The following is a 22,209-nucleotide window of genomic DNA, read 5'->3' on the forward strand; positions in this document are numbered from 1 at the left end:
GTATACATTGTTATTTTTACTGCTGCTCTTTAATTACTTGTTACTTTTATCTCTTATTCTTATCTGTATTTTTTTAAACTGCACTGTTGGTTAAGTTGTATTGCACTGTAAGATGTATTGTTGTATTCGGCGCATGTGACTAATACAATTTGATTTGATTTGAAAAAGGGAGGGAGCTAAAATGAAAACATCTTTCCCAATAAGGGAGAATAAAACGAGATCCTCACTGCCTGCAGACAGCAGCTGTGCTGATACAATCTTTCTCTCTATTTCTCTCTCTCTCTTTTTGTCTCATACACACACGTTTTCTTTCCTCCTTGATTCTTATTCTTTCTTTTAGTGCCTCTCTATCACTCTTCCCCATTCTGTCTGCCCTTGTCTGGGTCTCCTCCTCTCTTCTCCTCCTCTCTCCCTCCCATCATTCCCCTCCTGGAGGACCACAGAAATGTACAGTTAGTCTGGGAGTTTTTCTCTGTGTCAGTGTGATAATCAGTGGACTGCCACAAGCCACACACACACACACACGCACACGCACACACACACGCACACGCACATCCAGACAGCTGTGTGTGAGTGGCTGTAGCCAGACTTTCATTGCTAGTTATAAATCAAGATAACATTGCTATGATCTATCTTGAATGTGTTATCATAATAACTGCATGTCAACACACAGCTGTAAACTGCTACCATTGAAATAGTGTTAAATCTGTGTGTGTGTGTGTGTGTGTGTGTGTGTGTGTGTGTTTAAGCAGTCTCAGCCCTTGTACATTGCTATACTTATAAGCGCAATATGTGAATCTCTGTGGTCATTTCCCTGACCATGATCAGTCAATACTGGTCATGTGAGCTTTAAGTGCATGAGATAGTCACGTGATGTATGTCTGAGTGTCCCATTATCACGTGTCCCTGGTGTCTGGTCATGTGATCAGTGATGCAGCTGCCATGATGGGTAGAACGGGACCGTGAAAAGATCCAAGTGGGTTTCTTTTCGACTCATATCCAGTCTACTCATTCTGACTCTATGGTGGCGTTAGTTTTCTTGCGGTCCTGTTAGTTGAGCAGGAGGTTGTTGAGGTTGATGACTGTGTTGGCGAAGTCAGTCAGTTCCACAAAGTCAGAGGTGATGATGTTAATCCCGTCAACACCGGGTTTCTGGGTCTCGACCCACGTTAATATGATGGGAAGGTTCCTGAGAAGGGGAGGAGGACGGGAAGAGGGGGGAGATGATAAGGGGAGGAAGGGGGAGTGGAAGAGAGAGTCAGACTATAGTTATTGTATCCAAAGCATTGTTTAAGTTTGGAGCTCTCTCTGTTTTAGTTATGGGTGCATTTCAGCAAACACACACACACACACACACAACGGCCAGGGTCGTATCAGTGATAGAGCCCTTAACCTTCCACTAAGCCCCTGCAGCCGTCAGGACAAAACCAGGAAGTGGGAATGTTTATCCTGTGATAATAAGCCATCTTGTTTCCGTGGATACGCAAAATTAGGCCATTTCCTCCCAGCCTGCCGTCTCCACTAAATATCCGCTTCAGAGTCACTTCTAGACACTCATCTATGGTCAGATTTCTGTTGTCATCTCTTAATGGTTAATGGTTAATATGAGGATGTATGGAGAGCCACCCGATCCTAGATCTGTACCTAAGGGCAACTACCTGGAGAGTCTAACTAACAATTACCCTTACAGTTTACCTTCCCCAAGTCCTACCTTTAAGCATTAGGGGGAGATGCCAAACTGACCTTAGATTAGTCCGTGTTTAGGGTCTTCACCCTACTGGGAGTCTGACCGACTGATAAGCTGACAAAACTGACTGTGTATACCGCCCTCTGCTGGCTGCTATCAGAATACATACTATACGCTCAGTACACACAGAAACACTAATAACACACACCTCTCAACTAGGTAGTTGCGTAGCCCCTTGACCAGGCCCTTGACAACGGTCTTGACTCTGGGGGTGAGGATGGCCTGAGTCACGTGGAAGGACCCCATCTTAGCCCTCTCACCTAGTGTTGTCTCCAGGAACTAGAATCATAATCGTAATCATTATCAACATCAGTCGGATTTATATACAATTTTTATATGAGATTTATCCCCTTATCTCATCCACTACAAAATACACACACACACACACACACACACACACACACACACACACACACACACACACACACACACACACACACACACACACACACACACACACACACACACACACACACACACACACACACACACACACACACACACACACACACACACACACACACACACACACACACACACTGACCTGAAAGAGTTTGGTGGTGTCTGTAGTGTTAGCCCAAGGAGCTGGACACTTGTTGCCCGGCCATATCAATGGACAGCTCTCAGCTGACAGGTGGTGGTAGAATACTATGACCTGGGACACACAAGACTCAGACTCACTCTCAGAACATTTCGTTTTCACACCTTAACCCTTAATCTGTCTATCTGCTAATTCATAATTATGACTCACCTATTGTACCGGTCTCGTCGCCTGTCTGATTACTACACACCTGTCACCTGCCAGGTAATCTGGCTCTAGAATCGAGATTAGGGTCACAGAACATAGAAACTCACCTGACCACATCTCTAAATGAGATGTTTCTGATAAACACACACACACACACAAGAACAAAGGCGGAGAGTTCTGGTTTATGACCAATAACAAGTGGTGCGATGGGGAAACGCACAGGAATTTACAAGATTTTGCTCACCCAACTTGGAATACTCGGTCCTCAAATGTTGTCCTTTTTACCTTCCGAGAGAGTTCTTAGGGATTATCACCATGGTTGTGTACATCCTTCCCCAAGCCGACACACGGCTGTGTACATCCCGCCCCAAGCCGACACACGGCTGTGTACATCCCGCCCCCAAGCCGACACACGGCTGTGTACATCCCGCCCCCAAGCCGACACACGGCTGTGTACATCCTTCCCCAAGCCGACACACGGCTGTGTACATCCTTCCCCAAGCCGACACAAGGCTGTGTACATCCTTCCCCAAGCCGACACAAGGCTGTGTACATCCTTCCCCAAGCCGATACAAGGTTGTGTACATCCTTCCCCAAGCCGACACACGGCTGTGTACATCCTTCCCCAAGCCGACACAAGGCTGTGTACATCCCGCCCCAAGCCGACACACGGCTGTGTACATCCTTCCCCAAGCCGACACAAGGCTGTGTACATCCTTCCCCAAGCCGACACAAGGCTGTGTACATCCTTCCCCAAGCCGACACAAGGCTGTGTACATCCCTCCCCAAGCCGACACACTGCTGTGTACATCCTTCCCCAAGCCGACACAAGTCTGTGTACATCCCGCCCCAAGCCGACACACGGCTGTGTACATCCCGCCCCAAGCCGACACACGGTTGTGTACATCCCGCCCCAAGCCGACACACGGCTGTGTACATCCCGCCCCAAGCCGACACACGGCTGTGTACATCCCGCCCCAAGCCGACACACGGCTGTGTACATCCCGCCCCAAGCCGACACACGGCTGTGTACATCCGGCCCCAAGCCGACACACGGCTGTGTACATCCCGCCCCAAGCCGACACACGGCTGTGTACATCCCGCCCCAAGCCGACACACGGCTGTGTACATCCCGCCCCAAGCCGACACACGGCTGTGTACATCCCGCCCCAAGCCGACACACGGCTGTGTACATCCGGCCCCAAGCCGACACCAAAATGCACTCAAAGATCTTTATTGGACCCTGGACAAGCTGGAGACAGCGTATCTGCAGCGTTCATTGTTGCAGGGAACTTTAGCAAAAGTGATTTGAGAACCGTATTCCCAAATTAATATAAACACATTGACCTTCCAACTCATAGAGATTCAACGCTGGACCACTGCTACACACCTTTTCGACACGGGTATAAGGCCATCTCCCGTCCTCCTTTCGGCAAATCTGACCATGACTCCATTTTGCTCCTTCCCGCCTATAAACAAAGACTCAAGGAAAGTTCCAGTGGTCAGGTCTGTACATGCTGGTCTGACCAATCAGAATCCAGGTTCCAACTGTTTTCATCACGTGGACTGGAATATGTTCTGGGTTATTTCTGCCGATAATATCAATGAATAAGCAGACCCAGTCACCGGATTCATAAAATGATGTGATATCCTCCCCACCCCCTCAACAGCCATCTACCTTGGCCCCACCCCAATGGAAATTTGTGACCGATTGGCTCAATTCGCTACATACATTGGCTCAATTGGCTACATCCATTCAGCATCGTTCACACCCCCTTAAACTTAGCCTCACCCATCTCTTTAAGGATTCACATGTGCGGCCATGTGCTAAACAGTGAGTACGGTAGTGTTTTAAACAACCCAAGACTAAAGGCTGGTTTAGTGCAGGTCATGTTGTTCTTCACATCACCATCTCTGGTAAACACACACTATATCAAACAAAGTCTATGTTGATTTGTCACATGCACAGGATACAGAAGATGTAAACAGTACAGTGAAATGGTTACTAGACATGTAGCTAGCTAGCTAAACAACTAACCATAATCCCAACTCATAACGTAACTACACTGCATGAATCTACAGGTAGCTAAAGCTAACCAACTACACTGAACAAAAATATAAACACAAAATGTAAAGAGCTGCATTAAAAGATCCCAGAAATGTTCCATACTCGTAAAAAGCGTATTTCTCTCAATTTTTGTGCACAAATTTGTTTACATCACCGTTAGTGAACATTTTATCCTTTGTCAAGATAATCCATCCACCTGATAGGTGTGGCATATCAAGAAGCTGATTAAACAGCATGATTATTATACAGGTGCACCTTGTGATGGGGACAGTAAAAGGTCACTCTAAAATGTGTTGTTTTGTCACTCAACACAATGCCACAGATGTCTCAAGTTTTGAGGGAGCGTACAATTGGCATATTGACTGCAGGAATGTCCACCAGAGCTGTTGCCAGATCATTTTATGTTAATTTCTCAACCATAAGCCGTCTCCAATGTCGTTTTAGAGAATTTGGCCGTACGTCCAACCTCAGCTCAGGACCTCCACATCTGGTTTCTTCACCTGCGGGATTGTCAGAGGGGGGTAAGCGGGTTGCTGAGGAGTATTGCTGTTTTCCCTTTTGTGGGGAAAACTAATTCTGATTGGCTGGTGTCACGCCCTGACCTTAGTTATCTTTGTTTTCTTTATTATTTTGGTTAGGTCAGGTGTGACTAGGCTGGGTATGTTAGTTTTTGTATTGTCTAGGGTTTTTGTATATCTAGGGTTTTTTGTAAGTCTAGGTATTTGTATGTCTATGGTGGCCTGAATTGGTTCCCAATCAGAGGCAGCTGTTTATCGTTGTCTCTGATTGGGGACCATATTTAGGTAGCCATATTCCCTTGGGTATTTTGTGGGTTCTTGTCTATGTGTAGTTGCCTGTCAGCACTCGTTTATATAGCTTCACATTCATTTTGTTATTTTGTTAGTGTTCTTTCTTCATTAAAAGAAGCATGTACGCGCACAACTCTGCGCCTTGGTCTCCTCCATACAACGAACGTGACAGGCTGGGCCTGGCTCTACAGTGGGTAAACCATGGCTGCACCCCTCCTAGTCATGTGAAATCCATGAATTAGGGCCTAATTTATTTCAATTGACAGATTTCCTTACATGAACTAACTATGCAAAATCTTTGAAATTGTTGCATTTATATTTTGTTCAGTATAGGCTCAATGTTAGCTAGCTAGCTAAAAGTACACTTTAACTTGCAATAAAAACAACTTTCTGACAAAATATGAAACGTATAATATCTGCAAATGTAGCTAGCTACACTCTCTTACCCGTATACAAGGATGAATGCTTCTCCCTCTGTCACAGATGCCATGGTTGCCCATAGTTTGAAGATGGAATCCGGAGACAGGTGTTTTGTATATTAGTCTTATTTGTTCTCAACTCAATTCTCACTTGCAATCACGCCTGAATTTTCTCAGTCTCCTTAGCTATCATACTCGGCTTCCACTGGGCATCCCACTAACTTCAAAGCTCGATCCTCCAGAAAGTGGAGAGCCTTAGCAACACTTTTGCAGTTCTTCGTGATATCTTTCAAAAACGCCACGTTAGAAAAGATTACCTACACATACTGTAGCTATTGTTAAATGCCTCTCCTGTGAAGTAGTGACGTGTGACATACACCTAGTTTCCTGAAACAAGTCACATGTATCATGCTGAATAGCCACCACTGCTCCTACCCCCCCCCCCCCCCACACACACACACACTCACACAGACACGCACACAGAGGGATACAAATACCAACAGTATTCTTTCCCAAGCACTCTCAAACACAAGTGCAAACACACACACCAACTGCCTCCTGACTTAATCTTCTGTCATCCATTAAGACTTACTGGCCGCTTACAGACCGAAATAGCTGTGTGTGTGTGTGTGTGTGTGCGTGTGTGTGTGTGTGTGTGTGTGTGTGTGTGTGTGTGTGTGTGTGTGTGTGTGTGTGTGTGAGAGAAAGAGAGCGAGAGAGACAAAGAGAATCAATGTCTGTGAGATGAGATCCCTGATTGACAGGTTGAAATAGCTGCAGCAGCATTTAGTAAGCAATCCACTTTAGCTTCTACTGAAATCCTGACTCCACTATTACTCTAAGGTGTCACACACACTCAACTTGTAGATGACTGGGTCTTACTATCAGAGGTTGAACTATATCTGGAAGTGGAGGACGTGGAGGAGTGTTCACACTTTCTGACCTCACCCTGTCTGTCTCACCTGGTACTTGTTCTCCCAGAGATAGTCCAGAGTGATCTCCTCAACAATGCCGATCTTGCAGAGTTTAGGTCCGAACACTTCCTGGAGCATGTTGATGAGGTAGGTGTGATGCTCCATCCCCATGGCGTAGTGATGGTTAAAGTCCAGGAACACCATCTCCTTACCATGGGCGTCCAGGAAAGAGTTAATGTCCGACAGACCGTCACGCACCTGAGAGAGAGTGAGAGAAGTCAATAGTAGGTGGAGACGTTTACTCTAGGTTTTCGTGTAATAACATGTTTATTGATCTTCTAGGTGTCTGGCTATGGGGTCAGTACATCCACCTTGTGTCCAAACAGGCCATGGATGAAGTAGATCTCAGTACCAGACTCTCCAGGTTTGGATGACACACGCAGGTCAAAGTAACGAATCCCTGCATCCAGCTGCTCCTTAAACGTCAGGTTCTGGTGATAAAAGTCATATGCTGACAAAGACTGAGGATCCCATCTTTTCAATAGAGTATTGGTTAATCATCTGAACCAGTTGAACCCTCACCTGTGTCATGGACCACTTCTTCATGACTTTCTTGGAAACGAAACGGAAGGCTGTGGCCAGGTATTTGACTATGGCCTTCTGGTCAGGGCCCACCGGGGCCTTCACATCTACCCAGAAACTAAACGAGTCATGGGACCCTGAGAGAGAGGGATGAGGGGAGATTGGGAGAAGGAGGGGAGAGAGGAATGAGGAGGGTTGAGAGGGATGAGGAGGGGAGAGAGGGACGAGGAGGGGAGAGAGGGAGGAAGATGGGAGAGAGGGACGAGGACAGGAGAGAGGGACGAGGAGGGGAGAGAGGGAGGAAGATGGGAGAGAGGGACGAGGACGGGAGAGAGGGACGAGGAGGGGAGAGAGGGAGGAGGGGGGAGGGAGGAGGGGGGAGGGAGGGAGGAAGATAGGAGAGAAGGATGAGGAGGGGAGAGAGGGAGGAGGGGAGAGAGGGAGGAAGATGGGAGAGAGGGAAGAGGAGTGGAGAGAGGGAGGAGAGGGAGGAGGGGGAGGGAGGGAGAGAGAGGAAGATGGGAGAGAAGGATGAGGAGGGGAGAGATGGAGGAGGAGGGGAGAGAGGGAGGAAGAGGGGAAAAGACAGATCAAGTGAGATAGAGAAAGATATGCCTTTTCAGTCTGGAAAAGGAAGTGAAGGTCCTTCTGCCGATCTTGTGAGTGGGCTAACCATCTACTTTTGTGCATTCTCTCTCCCTCTCTCTCTCTCTCTGTTTCTCTCTCCATCAAACACACAAACTCAGGTCTCATGCAGGTAGTACAGATTAACACCAAGAACCCTCTCTGAATCCATTAGGATAGCCTCACTACATTGTAAACAAAACAAACACATGCATGCCACATCAGTCTCACATACACGTCACACAGAAAATCAGTCACACCCCAGTTCCCCAGACCCACAGGTGCTGCATCACTGTTTTTCTCTCTAGCCCAACAGTAGCCTACGCTGTTCTCAGACAGAGAAGGTGCAACTTAATTTAGCTAAAGTGTGGCTTTGCTGTTAAAACCATATAACCCCAGATAGACTTTACCAGTGGGAGGTCATAAACCAAGTCAGAGCCAACAGTCATCATTATACGCCTCATGTCGACCGACATATGACACCCCTACAACACACACACACACACATACACATGTAAAGTGCCGTCAGAAATTATTCACACCCCATGACTTTTTCTACATTTTTATGTGTTACATCCTGAATTAAAATTGACAAAATTGAGATGTGTGTGTCTCTGGCCTACACACAATACCCCATAATGTCAAAGTGGAATTGTGTTTTTTGAAATTTTTACAAATGAATAAAAAATGAACAACTTTAATGTTTTGAGTCAATAAGTATTCAACACCTTTGTTATTGGCAAGCCTAAATAGGTTCAGGAGTAAAAAGGTGCTGAACAAGTCACATAATGAAATTGCATGAACTCACTCACTCTGTGTGCAATAATAGTGTTGAACATGATTTTCAAGGTCCCTCAGTCAAGTAGTGAATTTAAAACACAGATTATACCACAAAGACCAGCCAAAATCCTAGAGGAAAACCTGGTTCAGTCTACTTTCCAACAGACACTGGGAGACAAATTCACCTTTCAGCAGGACAATAACCTAAAACATAAGGTTATGTTACACTGGAGTTGCTTACCAAGACGACATTGAATGTTCCTGAGCGGCCTAGTTACAGTTTTGAAAATCTATGGCAAGACTATCTAGCACTGATTAACAACCAACTTGACAGAGCTTGAAGAATTTTTAAAATAATAAAATAGTGTACAATCCAGGTGTGCAAAGCTCTTAGAGATTTACCCAGAAAGACTCACAGCTGTAATCGCTGCCAAAGGTGATTCTAACATGTATTGACTCAGGGGGTTGAATAATCCCAATCAAGATATTTTTGTTTGTTTGTTTTTTTACAAATGTTAGAATTTTCTTCCAGTATTTTGTGTAGATCATCGACAAAAAATGACAATTACATCCATTTTAATTCCACTATGTAACACAACAAAATGTGGAAAAAGTCAAGGGATGAATACTTTGTGAAGGCTCTGTAAATAACAGATATGGTTAACGCGCGCTTACCGGGCACTGCAAGGTGCTTCAGGGGCATAGCTGTGAGCTCGGGGGAGAGTGAGCTCATCCAGTTGGCGTTCGAGGCACCGATACCCGTGGGCCGCGTCTTCATGGCACCTCTCTGATCTCACCCCCCCCCCCCCTAAAAACGTTAACCGTCAAATCTGGTATACCTGCTGCCGGTGTAATGCCAGTATCCTCGCCACCCCCATGAGACTCACAGTAAAATAAATCATCCTGAGGTGAGGAGCAAGAGCGCCTTTCATGCCTCCTCGAGCCACCTGTGTATCTACCTGGCTCTTTACCAGTGGTGCAGAGCCCACCAAGGCAGCCGAAGTGCCTCCAACGGCTAATGACTTGACTAATCTTCTTAGACCGAAATTACACTCGTTATCCCCCCTCCATTCTTCCCTCACTCCCTGCGTGCAGGTTTAAACCAGCAGGGCTTCCCTCGATGCGTGCTGTGCATTAGCCTACTCAGGCTCACCCTACTCACCACCGGAAACAGTGACAGATGGACAACGGCTTGGTCGGGGGTCTCTGTCCATCCTGGGGGCAAAATCTTAAATGGCCATAAAAATGCTTGAGTGACCATCCATCATTAAAGTGACAAAATTTCACTGCAGAATATACTGTATGTGACTGGAGAGAGTAGGAGAGAGGTGGCACTAGGAGTGGGCCTAATCGCCTACACAAGTGACCTTGTGGTTCCATGGCAAGCACAAAGGCCTGCCTGTACAACTGGTCCACAGCATAGTGCACATAGTCTACTATGAAGTTTCATGTATCACTGCTAAATATTTTAGCATAGAACAGGGGTCAGCAACAGGCCGACCACTGGCAAAAAACAGCCCCCCAAGTTAAACATTTTTTTAGAAAAGGGATGTTCGTTTTTGGAGAATAAATAAATAAATAAATAAATAAATAACCAGGAAACAGCTAAACAAATAATTTTGGAAATCTGTTCCCAAGTATTCCCACCAACAACAAAACAAGAGACATATCCCACTGGGAACAGACGTCAGTTCAACGTCTAGTTTTTATTTACATTTGGTTATGTTGTCAACTAATGTGAATTCAATTTGAAATCAACAACAAATGTCACCATGTCATTGGATTTAGGTTCAAAGTTGGGTGAAAAAAGATTCCCTTACATTGATGACTTTTTTCAAATTGAATCAGTGTTCCATGTTGATTCCATGTCATCAATGAATCGGAAACAACGTTAATTCACCCAGTTTTTGCCCGGTGGGATGTGATTGTGTCTCAATGTAATCAAGGTATGAAATGATTGTGTATTTGAAAATAACAATCTAATTTTGGGCTCAGTTGTGAACTTGTGGATGTGTATGAGGAACAGGCAGCCAGAGTTCTACTGCGCATTAGGCCTAATGTAATAAACTTGAAAGATATTGGAAGGTTATATTAAGACATTGGTATATATCATATTGTTGTCCATAGGTACATCTGTCAGCACCGCATGCCAGACGGACCTGACCAACACTGCCATTACTGAAATGGAGGAGGAACTTATTTCTGTAGCATGAGGTGGCAGAGTAAGTGACAAACAGCTGACAGAACAGACTGAGTGGCTTACTTGACAATCTCGAGTCAGGGGACGTTGTTATGGCAGACTGCAGGTTGAATATAGAGGACAGTGTAGGGTTCTACTGTGCCACCATAAAGCTATGTGCATTTACACTGGACAAGAAACAGTTGTCTGCTTTAGAAATAGAAAATACTAGAAAGAGTTAGTCAGTGTTAAAATATCAGGTGCTACGGAGCAATGTACCTCACCATGAAGCCATGAGTACCTTACCAAGAAACCTGGAGAATCAGTTGTACTGATTGAAAAACTGGGGTCATGTGTTGTGCGCTCAATAATCTCTCAGACTCCATTGTCCCTTTGCCCCCTCCCCCCCTTCCACCAGAAAAAAGACAGAGCTCAATTTAATTGTTCCCGGTCAACATTTTTGTCAGAATGTATTGCTTAAAAAATCTTGGCTTTTGCAACTGCCTCTCTCAAAATGTATTTTTTATTCCAAACAACAAAATTGCAGTAATGTGTGTAATGTCTGTAATATTATGCTGCTCCTGAACTTGATAGTAGTAGGCATGGTCTCTACGCAGCTGGAGCTCTCCGATTCTATGAGACAGAACTCTTTCTTTCCAACTCTCTGAACAAAGATGTCCTCCTGGTGGCAGTAAGGACACTGGAATAAGATGTCGATTTTGAGATAATTAGATGAATTGATTGCTTTATTGTTGGTTGAGTTATTGATTGTTTGGTTGGTGGAATGATTGATTGAATATAATTGGGTAATTGATTATTAAATACAATATGGTGCATTCGATGGATGACTAGAAGTTAGGATAGGATGAACTTTAAAAGTCCCAGAGGGAGAACAAAAGATCTTAGACACATTACTACTGTATACAAAATAGACCCTGTACATTACAATGATTGATTGAACCAACAATGATTAAACAGTATTGATCTATCGATTGAATGATTGTTTTATTGATTGAACAGTTGATTTGTTGGTTGATTGACTGATTTAAGCTATTCTCTTAAAATGCCAATCTACAGTTGCTACATACATTTTTTGACAAATATAAATTCATATTATGTACCCCTTAGGGTTGAATTGCAGGAAACCAGTTACCGACATTTACCGGGATTTACCGCCAAAAATCACTCCCTTTTCCCAGGATAAATAACTGTGACAAACCGGTAAATTATAATAAATGATTTATATGAACAGCATGCCGCGAAATGGAACTGTTAAATTATATGTGATGTCTAAATCTGTCTTCTCTACAGCCTCTGCTTGATGAATCAACGCTCAGAGTGGGGACATACTGCCCATCTCAGCATGGAGCGCAGTTCACAATGCATGTAGACCTATAGTATCATCACATCATGGTAACTTGATTTAATCAATTTTAGAACAAAGCTGTAATGTAACAAAATGTGGGAAAAGTCAAGGGGTTTGAATACTTTCTAAATGCACTATATATATATATATATATATATATGCCTACTAATTATACAAATAGGCCCTGTTATATTTCAAAAATAAAATACAATTTGTTAGCCTATACTTGTAACTTTGTAGGCAGCATGTGCTGCACCAGAATCGCATGTTCTCTTCTGCTTTATCATGTTTTGAACGATGTGTATAATTCCAGTCTATATAATACAATACAGTACAGTAATACAGTTCACACTCAAAAAGATTAGCCTACTTGAGCTAGTTTCATTTGGTTACCCAAGAGAGCATATAGCTAGCCACATCTATGGGCTTTTATGTTTTTCTGTCATGCGTAATGTGCAGTAGCCTACAGTATATCGTGTAGCCTATGCAATGGATAACGGCACAATCATTTGGGCTTTTTTGGTCTTGGACTCATTAAATATCATTAATATAGGGCTCATAAAATGTATTTAATACAGGTCTCATCAGGCTCTGATAGCATCAGATTTGAATTTTCATGCTGATCAAATCTCTAATCAAATCCAGATATGTTTGTATGCTTTATAATGCTTTTGAATGACACTTCTGGTTTTTAAAAGTGATTTCTTCTCGGGGTGGAACATTTGTAAAATGCCTGGGAAATACTCAACCCTAGTTACCATTGATCATTGAAGAATATACTGCAACTTATAAACGCCTCATGAGCTTAGTTAAACTTTTGTGGGTTGGGTAACTATTTGTTATAGTTTCATCTTCTGATTGCCCATTTAAGTGTGGTTCACTACCATACCTTGAGTATGGTATACGTCCTTACCTTAATCTCACAGACTCCTGCACCAGGAGTAATAATAAGGGAACCCATCAGGTGTGGCACCTATGTATGACTAATTGGCATCAGCTGAAGGCCACTGCCATGGACCACAAAGTTCTCATGTTCCAAGGGACATGACCTCTGCATACTGTTTGGCATCAGCTTCATGTCTGTAACCTGTAACCATGACTACAACAAACACAACACAGATATTATAAAGGTCTCCACAACATAAAAAGCTATCTTTTCTAATTCATTCACTTTTATAAAGGGACTTCCAGGGACATATTGTAACGAATGCAATTGATCTTGGGATTTATTTAACTTCAAATCAGTACATTCAGGAGATAAATCTATCAATTGATACTTCCCACCTAATTTTCTCTGGGTAGCAGATGCTGTTTGAAAGACTATTGGATGGGTTGTTAGGATCAGTGTGCAGGAGGTAATGATTTGTCCGGCTCGCTGTCTGAACCAGATCTTGGATTTAGACTGGCTTCTTGTCTCCTCCTCCACTGTCTCTATTTGGCTTTCAGTCATTGTGCTTAGGTTGTCCACAGTCGTGGAGTCAACTGCACAGCCCATGATGGAGGGTGGCAGTGCTTTTGTTGTTGACTTGGGCACAAAGCCTGTGTAATGTACATTTTGTTATATAATCCGTAAATTCTGGCCTCAAAGAAGAAGATATCAAATGCCTGGTATATGGCGTTTTTGACAATTAGAATGGGAAAATATGTCCCCTGCCGAAATAGTTAAATTCAAAATAATAGAAAGAATCAAAAAGAATAATACACCTGCATAACATCAGAGCAACGTTTTTTGGAGCATTTTGGTTTAGTTTTTTCTAAAATTCCTGGTATTGTCGATCCACTCACAATGGGAGGCCAAGTCAGAGATGATGTTGCCTGCTCCATTGTACAACTTGCCTGGTCCATCCTCCTCTTCTTAGCCCTTGCAGATAAGAAATCGATGTTGGCTACAGGGGCTGCTGGTATCTGTGGATAGGATAGAAGTTCAATATAGTAAACGGCATGGTAGGGTGCGAGCCCAGGTCGCTGGTGTGAAAGTTAGACACCCTATGCATCGTTCCAATAGGGTTAACTCACTTGGTGGGAATTGTAATTGTGGTACACTGTGGCTGAATGTTGAGGGAAAATTATTATAAATATTTCTACCTTTTTTACATGTGCAAGCATCAGCCAGCTGCTCCGTTCCATTGTGCATGTGACCGATTCTCGCATGGGGTCGCCTTCCTCCACTGCGTATAACAGGGCTCCAACATGGGAACATGACTCTGCCAACCTGCATCAGTTAAATCTATAAATTGTTTATATTTCTTCAATTGAATGCATGAGTTTGTTACAATCAGCCTGTGAGGCTTTCATCAGATTCACTGCTCTTACCCTGCCATACACCTTACCCTGCCACATCACCTCTCCATCTCCCTTCACCATCACCTAGGTCCTCAAAGCAGGGCCTGACATTTGCTGCTATTGGTTCACCTGACCAAAACAAAAAGGATAACGACGTGAGAAATATATACATAGATCAAGTCAAACTGTGGGAGGGGCATGATCATTTTTCAATCAATCCAGGGGATTAGCTAAATAGTTAACGTTAGCTAGCTATCGTGCTACAGAAACGTAATGCTAACAAGTAGCCTGACAAAACTTTAATGTATCACATTATATTTCTTCATTCCGAGCTTTTATAAGCCTTCATCTGGTGTTGGGTTGCAACCTGGTCTTTGCTGTAGTAGATTATCTGGTGCAGTAGCTAAATTAGCTAGCTACAGTAAATAATTGCTGGAAACTGGAGGCTGGGCAAATCTGTTGTTTGATAACACCCCCGGATTTATCGTAAAAGGATGTATACTGTAGCTAAGAAAACGATACTAAATGTATGTTGTGTAGTAAGCTGTTAGAAGCACATGTGCCTCACCCTAATAATGTTATCACTTTCCCCCTCATAACTTAGTCTACTGTTCTGACTTGGTGGTGCACATGTAGCCTATAGCCTGTTTTAGAGAAATGTCATCATTGAATATTGTAAGCGCTTTCATTTTCTGCTTATATATGCCCCCTTTATTTATCCTACTGTTCTGACTTGGTGTACAGGGAGAATACTGTAAGAACGGCTCACGTTCTCAATTCTGTCGCTGTACATTTCAAAAGGGCTGCACAAATAGTTATCTTGACTAAGTTCGCCTTAGCTCACTCGTTAATGTCTTCATCGAAATTACTAATTGCCTCTTATATGCTCATCGTTTCCTTATGCCGTAGTTTTTACATCTCAAACTGTCAGTAGAAACCACATTTGTTTAAGCAAGTCAGCCATATCAACTATGTTTTTTAAAAAGGCAGTAAATGAATCTGAATGAACTGTTTCGCTGCTAGACAAGGCTTAGCCAGGTGTAGCGGTGGTAAGGATTCCCGATAGCTCTGCTATTGGGACAACTTTATGTCGGCCCTAATAGTGTGTGGGCACTGTTTCTCACTGTTATAGTGCAATTCATGTATTGTTTAGTGTTGTGTAGCGGCTTTGCTGGCATGCATCTAAAAAAAAATGTTGCGTTTGCCCCACCAAGACTTACATGCTAATATCGCCATTGCTAGTGATAGACAAGATTTAGAGACAGAATACAGACAGCAGAGTTTCAAAAGTTTACATACATTATATACTGTACAACTAGGTAGAGTGAGCATAGACCTAAGAGAATGAGCAGATATACAAATATACTGTGGGTATAAGCTTGATATACAGTGGATGTTTAAATTTATAGTATCAGTATGAATATTTCTACAGTGCCTTCAAAAAGTATTCATACCTCTTTACCTTTTCTTCATTTTGTTGTGTTACACCTAAATGTTACATTTATTAAATAGAGATTTTGTGTCACTGGCCTACACACGATACCCCATAATGTCAAAGTGGAATTATGTTTTAAGAATGTTTTACTAATTAATACAAAATGAAAAGATGAAATGTCTTGAGTCAATAAGTATTCATCCCCTTTGCTATGACAAGCATATGTACTGTAATTTCAGGAGTAAAACCTTGCATAACAAGTCACATTATATGTTGCATGGACTCAATCTGTGTGCAATAATAGTGTTTAACATGATTTTTAAATGGCAACCTCATCTCTGTACCCCACACATACAATTATCTGTAAGGTCCCTCAGTTGAGCAGTGAATTTCAAACACAGATTCAACCAAAGACCAGGGAGGTTTTCCACTGCCTTGCGAAGGAGGGCACCTATTGGTAGATGGGTAAAAAAAAAAGCAGACATTGAATATACAGTACCAGTCAAAAGTTTGGAAACACCTACTAATTCAAAGGTTTTTCTTTATTTTACTAGTTTCTACATTGTAGAATAATAGTGAAGACAACAAAACTATTAAATAAACGTATGGAATCATGTAGTAACCAAAACAGTGTTAAACATATCAAAATAGATTTTAGATTTTAGATTCTTCAAAGTAGCCACCCTTTTCCTTGATGACAGCTTTGCAAATGCTTGGCATTTTCTCAACCAGCTTCACCTGGAATGCTTTTCCAACAGTCTTGAAGGAGTTCCCACATATGCTGAGCACTTGGTGGCTGTTTTTCCTTCACTCTGCGGTCCAACTCATCCCAAACCATCTCAATTGGGTTGAGTTCGGGTGATTGTGGAGGCCAGGTCATCTAGTGCTGCACCATCACTCTCCTTCTTGGTCAAATAGCCTTTACACAGCCTGAAAGTGTGTTGGATCATTGTCCTGTTCAAAAACAAATGATAGTCCCACTAAGCACAAACCAGATGGGATGGCGTATCACTGCAGAATGCTGTGGTAGCAATGCTGGTTAAGTGTGCCTTGAATTCTAAATAAATCACTGAGTGTCACCAGCAAAGTACCCCCACACCATCACACCTCCTCCATGCTTTATGGTGGGAACCACAAATGAAGAGAGCATCAGTTCACCTACTCTGTGTCTCACAAACACACGGCGGTTGGAACCAAAAATCTCGAATTTGGACTCATCAGACCAAAGGACAGATTTCCACAGGTATAATGTCCATTGCTTGTGTTTCTTGGCCCAAGCAAGTCTCTTCTTCTTATTAGTGTCATAGCGCTTGATTATTTTTGCGACTGCACTTGAAGAAACTTTCAAAGTTCTTAATGTCTTACAATAATGATGGACTGTCGTTTCTCTTTGCTTATTTGAGCTGTTCTTGACATAATATGGACTGGGTCTTTTGCCAAATAAGGCTATCTACTGTTTATTACCCATTACTTGTCACAACACAACTGATTGGCTCAAACGCATCAAGAAGGAAAGGAATTCCACAAATTAACAAGGCACACCTTTTAATTGAAATGCATTCCAGGTGACTACCTCATGAAGCTGGTTGAGAGAAAACCAAGAGTGTGCAAAGCTGTCATCAAGGCAAAGGGTGGCTACTTTGAAGGATGTCAAACATAAAATATATTTTGATTTGTTTAACACCTTTTTGGTTATACATGATTCCATATGTGTTATTTCATAGTTTTCATGTCTTCACTATTATTCTACAATGTAGAAACTAGTAAAAATAAAGAAAAACCCTTGAATGAGTAGGTGTGTCCAAACTTTTGACAGGTTACTGTACTTTTGAGCATGGTGAAGTTCTTAATGACATTTTGGATGGTGTATCAGTACACCTAGTCACTACAAAGACAGGCGTCCTTCCTAACTCATTTGCCAGAAAGGAAGGAAACCACTCAGGCATTTCATCATGAGGCCAATGGTGACTTTAAAACAGTTACAGAGTTTAATGATAGGAGAAAACACTGATTGATTTCCCGAGTGTGGTTTGACTTTGAAGGCGGACGACAGAGTGGTTGGAAGATGGGTACAGGTGAGGAAGGTGGGTACAGGTGACGGATCCTGAGATGATTCCTGTAACTAGGCAGAGACCAATAAAGAGGAATGTGTTATATGTGCTTCAGTAAGGTGGGAGTCTTAGCATTCATAGACATGGTTGTCAACTGTACTGCAACAATAGAACGTAAGTCATAGGAAATAGAGGTTATGGTGGCAGCTGCAGTGAAGTTCTTGGGCTTGCAAGGCTTTACTGCAGAAGATTTGCACGGGGTGTTGAGTGGTAGTGTTCTATTGGCCTGGAGTAGGATTAGATAAGGTTAAATTGTGGAAAGGGGTGGAGGTTTTTCTTATTTTGTTGTTGTTGTGAAGGCTAATAGCTCTATGTGCCAGATGGCTGGTTGGTGAGGGCCACAGCCCAGGGAAATAAACTTTTCAGGTGGTGGGAGGTTTTGGTCATGAGTGACATGAATCTACTGCAAGAAGCGAATTTTTGGAGGAGGGGGTGACCAGTGGAGGAAAAAGTACCCAATTGCCATACTTGAGTAAAAGTAAAGATACCTTAATAGAAAATGACTCAAGTAAAAGTGAAGGTCACACAGTAAAATACTACTTGAGTAAAAGTCTAAAAGTATTTGGTTTTAAATATACTTAAGTATCAAAAGTAAATTGAATTGCTAAAATATACTTAAGTATCAAAAGTAAAAGTATTAATAATTTCAAATTCCTTATATTATGCAAACCAGATGGCACAATTTGTATTTTTTATTTTATTTACGGATAGCCAGGGGCACACTCAGACATTCATTTACAAATGAAGAATTTGTGTTTAGGTAGTCCGCAAAGATCAGAGGCAGTAGGCATGACCAGGGATGTTCTCTTGATAAGTGCGTGAATTTGACTATTTTCCTGTCAAAATTTACTTTTGGCTGTCTGGGAAAATGTATGAAGTAAAAAGTACATTCTTTTCATTAGGAATGTAGTGTAGTAAAAGTAGTCTTAAGTAGTACTTTAAAGTATTTTTACTTTAGTACTTTACACCACTGAGGATGACTGGGGTGAGAGGTGTCAGCGATGATCTTTCCTACACGGTTCCTTGCCCTGGAGTCGTGCAGGACCTCGATGGAGGCCATGAGGCAGCTGATGGAAAATGCATTGCAGTTTGCCCTTGCAGTTAGCAGACACAGACCCAAACAGTGATGGAGGAGGTGAGGATGGACTCAACGATTGATGCATAAAACGGGATCAGGATTGACTGGGAGATTGAGTTTTTTAAGCTGCCGCAAGTAGTACATCCGCTGGTGTGTCTACTTGATGACCGCTGTCCCCCCAGCACCTTGTCCTCCACAGAGGCAGTTCAAGGACCTGGACAAACACCAGACTACTACCCCCCCCCCCCCCCCCCCCTGCTGAAGGCAGCCATACAGTGTGCTCGCTGAGGAGAGACTTGAGGAAAATTAAACCATGGCAGAGTTATCAGTGGGCACCAAGAAAGGTGTGCAACTACAACAAACTGCCCCTCGGCCCCTTTCTGTGGACAGTAAGAGTGTAGCTTCACAGCCCCGGATAACCGTCAAATCCCAGAATTTGTGCTGCTCACTTTGACAGCGACAGCTTTTCAAATGCATTACAAGTTACGCTGGGTCATCACCGATGGCTGAAGCTGAAGACAGACGCTGTCCCATCCATTTATCCGGAGCATGCGGTTCTCTATGAGAATATTAAAAGACTGTTGAAAGAAAAACAACCATGCTGCCTCGTAGGGTTGTGATGGTCATGGAATTTTGAATGACAGTTAGAGACCAGCCAAATGACCGCGGTCACAGTAATAACCATTTGAATAGCCCAAAAAATGTATAATCAAAAAATGAAGACTCACCTTTTCTCCTCTCCTCTGCTCCTGACTGCATGTGCTGCCATAGAAATAGAATGAATAGAACAGGCATCATCCAAGTCAATGAATGATGGCATAATAGGTGGACTGGCGGAAAATACTGTGAGTGACTGTCATTGTCTCTCTTATATGATGAAACTGCTTTCAAACTCTTGAATAACCTCTTGTTTATTATCAATGTATATTTATTTTGGATCCTAATCCTAGACACTATGACTCAGCTCGCTTCTACTATCAAATCACAATATCAGATCCTTATCATAGAGCAGGGGTTCCCTAACGTTTTTGGCCCACGACCCAATTTTGATATCTGAAAATTCTCTTGACCCCAACATTGCGGGAAAAAAATTAAGTAATTAAAAGCCAATGTTAACGTTTTTATCTGGGGCTGTAGCAGTCGATTGAAAAACATTCTAACAGTATTTCTGGTTGATTTCTCAACTCACCATCACATACTTTTAATGCAGGATTGCATTGAAATCAGATCCATACACAGGCTTGGGAACATGGGAGGGGGGAACCTCTCCACTCAGTACTCCCTGTAACGTTTCGGCTGTAAAGTCCTGGAGATCCAGAAATCGATTTTCACAATGACATCTAGCTTCTTTGATTTTGTATTCTTTTGACTGGTGCAATTGATAAAGTCCACCTTCTTCACTATTAGTGTGTCGGGATCCTTCTCCTGCTTGTCATTCACTGCAGACTGTGGGACATCCACTACCATCTCCTCTCTACTCACTCCTTCAGCTATTTTCACTGCCTCCACATAGCAGACTTGCTGGATAATCCTAACTACTGCGACCTCCTTCATCCTTACAGGGAAATCAGGGAATTTGGATTTGTGATTCCCATCACAATTACAACAACGTGTTTCATCTGACTCTTCAACTACGACATATTTATTAATTCGAAAAACCCTTGCCATGTGTCCAAACTTTTTACAATTGTAACACTGTACAAACGGTCTCACCACATATCTCACATACCCAAGTTTTACATAAATTGGGAGAACCACTTCATCAAACGACAGTAAAACCGATAGGCTTAGCTCCTTCTTTCCGATCTATCATTTGATTCAAGTGACGTGCGTCTACCACTCCTGGAATGTTATCCCTAAACCACACACTCTTTGTCCAACGAGGCACCAGAGATGACATCTTTAACCAGTGCTCTACTCTGAAAATCATAGCTTTCCACATCATACGTCGCCATCTTGTAAAGACACAGATCTTTCTCCTTTTGCTCTTTTGGCACACACGAAATCAACATCATACCGATCCTGGTCCCTCTGACCGATTCCCCTTTACCCAATTCGTCCTTCACCATCTTCGAGACCGCAAACGGGTCACCCAAAAAAAACGTGAATCGTGAATCTCACTCCAACCATAAACTGCTGTTAATTTTCAACTTTACTCCACTCTTCTTCACCATCGTCCACTCATTCTCACCAACTGTACTCGCGCCAAGAGAATTGCACAATGCTTCCAACATTGCATCCCTCGTCTATGACAGTCAATTGCAAATTAGTTTGACATAATGTGTCGTGGTGTGGTGGAGGCGTGGTGGACAGAGCGCGCCTCATCTCTGCTGTCACATACAATTTTCTTCTTCTTCTTCTATGGTATATTGGCAATCACACAATTTAATGAATCACACAATTTAATTTACTTGAAGCGCTGCTTCATTAGAACTCAGCATCCACTTCCGCCATCTTTCACACCCTTCCACTCCACCAACATTCAACCTGGATCGAATGTCGGAAGTCAGAGATTTCTGAGTTCCCAGTTCGAGTTCCTAGTTGTTTTGAATGCAGAAGGTTATTATTCCCTTTGAGTCAGGAACCAAAACTCCTCCGCAGTGACACATCTGTTTTTTGTCAATATAGTCATGCAGCACATTGAACATCCCCTGTGCCGTTTGATGCTCGGGGATCGTGAGACAGAACAATATGTCCTCGTGAATAGCATCCCGCCGACATGTATAGTGAACAAAAGTCAATGCATGGGCATCTCGCCCCTCACAGCTAACGTCCATTGGGAGAGCATAAGCTGGGGAGTTTTTGAGTCATTCAGTCAGAATTTACTCTTGATTGCTAGCATGACTTCTTCAGTTAACAGTGTTATCTGACAAAGATATTAATGCGAGTTTCTGTGCCTCTGCCTCCCCACACATTGTTTTCACCATATCAATTGCGGCCGGTAATATCTAAGTCTCTACAATAGTGTGTGGTTCCATAGGATAGCAGGTCTAGCCATTCACCATGGGAATTATTCAATTGCAATGGTCAAGTGCTACCTTTTCCCATGATTTAAGGGCGCTTTCT

General features: G+C 42.8%; 1 protein-coding gene and 2 long non-coding RNA genes across 3 annotated transcripts; all 3 read right to left on the reverse strand.

Annotated features, from left to right (window-relative positions):
* plcxd2 (phosphatidylinositol-specific phospholipase C, X domain containing 2) lies at nt 1-9,777 on the reverse strand. Its single transcript, XM_031796491.1, has 7 exons — nt 9,367-9,777; nt 7,288-7,424; nt 7,077-7,196; nt 6,754-6,963; nt 2,292-2,402; nt 1,896-2,026; nt 1-1,189 (listed from the first exon to the last, which is right to left on the reverse strand). Exons 1-7 carry the CDS (start codon nt 9,467-9,469, stop codon nt 1,051-1,053), a joined length of 951 nt encoding a protein of 316 aa, XP_031652351.1. The 5' UTR covers nt 9,470-9,777; the 3' UTR covers nt 1-1,050.
* Nucleotides 9,778-10,514: 737 nt separating this feature from the next.
* LOC116354804 (uncharacterized) lies at nt 10,515-15,076 on the reverse strand. The gene is made up of 3 exons (XR_004204031.1): nt 14,567-15,076; nt 14,322-14,448; nt 10,515-14,141 (listed from the first exon to the last, which is right to left on the reverse strand). It is a non-coding gene; the product is annotated as an uncharacterized LOC116354804 (long non-coding RNA).
* A 4,333-nt stretch (nt 15,077-19,409) lies between these two features.
* Nucleotides 19,410-21,587, reverse strand: LOC116354805 (uncharacterized). The gene is made up of 3 exons (XR_004204032.1): nt 20,333-21,587; nt 19,872-19,905; nt 19,410-19,702 (listed from the first exon to the last, which is right to left on the reverse strand). It is a non-coding gene; the product is annotated as an uncharacterized LOC116354805 (long non-coding RNA).
* Between the last annotated feature and the right edge of the window lie 622 nt (nt 21,588-22,209).

This window comes from Oncorhynchus kisutch, linkage group LG18, assembly GCF_002021735.2.
Source record: "Oncorhynchus kisutch isolate 150728-3 linkage group LG18, Okis_V2, whole genome shotgun sequence".
NCBI lineage: Eukaryota > Metazoa > Chordata > Actinopteri > Salmoniformes > Salmonidae > Oncorhynchus > Oncorhynchus kisutch.

Bases quoted from the DNA above. Each gene is read 5' to 3' on its own strand.
- plcxd2 (XM_031796491.1), bottom strand. From the start codon at position 9,469: ATGAAGACGCGGCCCACGGGTATCGGTGCCTCGAACGCCAACTGGATG. The intron at 2,403-6,753 runs GTGAGACAGACA...TGTGTGTCCCAG, and splicing joins TCTGGGAGAACAAGTACCAG to GTCATAGTATTCTACCACCA. The intron at 1,190-1,895 runs GTGTGTGTTATT...TCCCCTTCTCAG, and splicing joins CGCAACTACCTAGTTGAGAG to GAACCTTCCCATCATATTAA.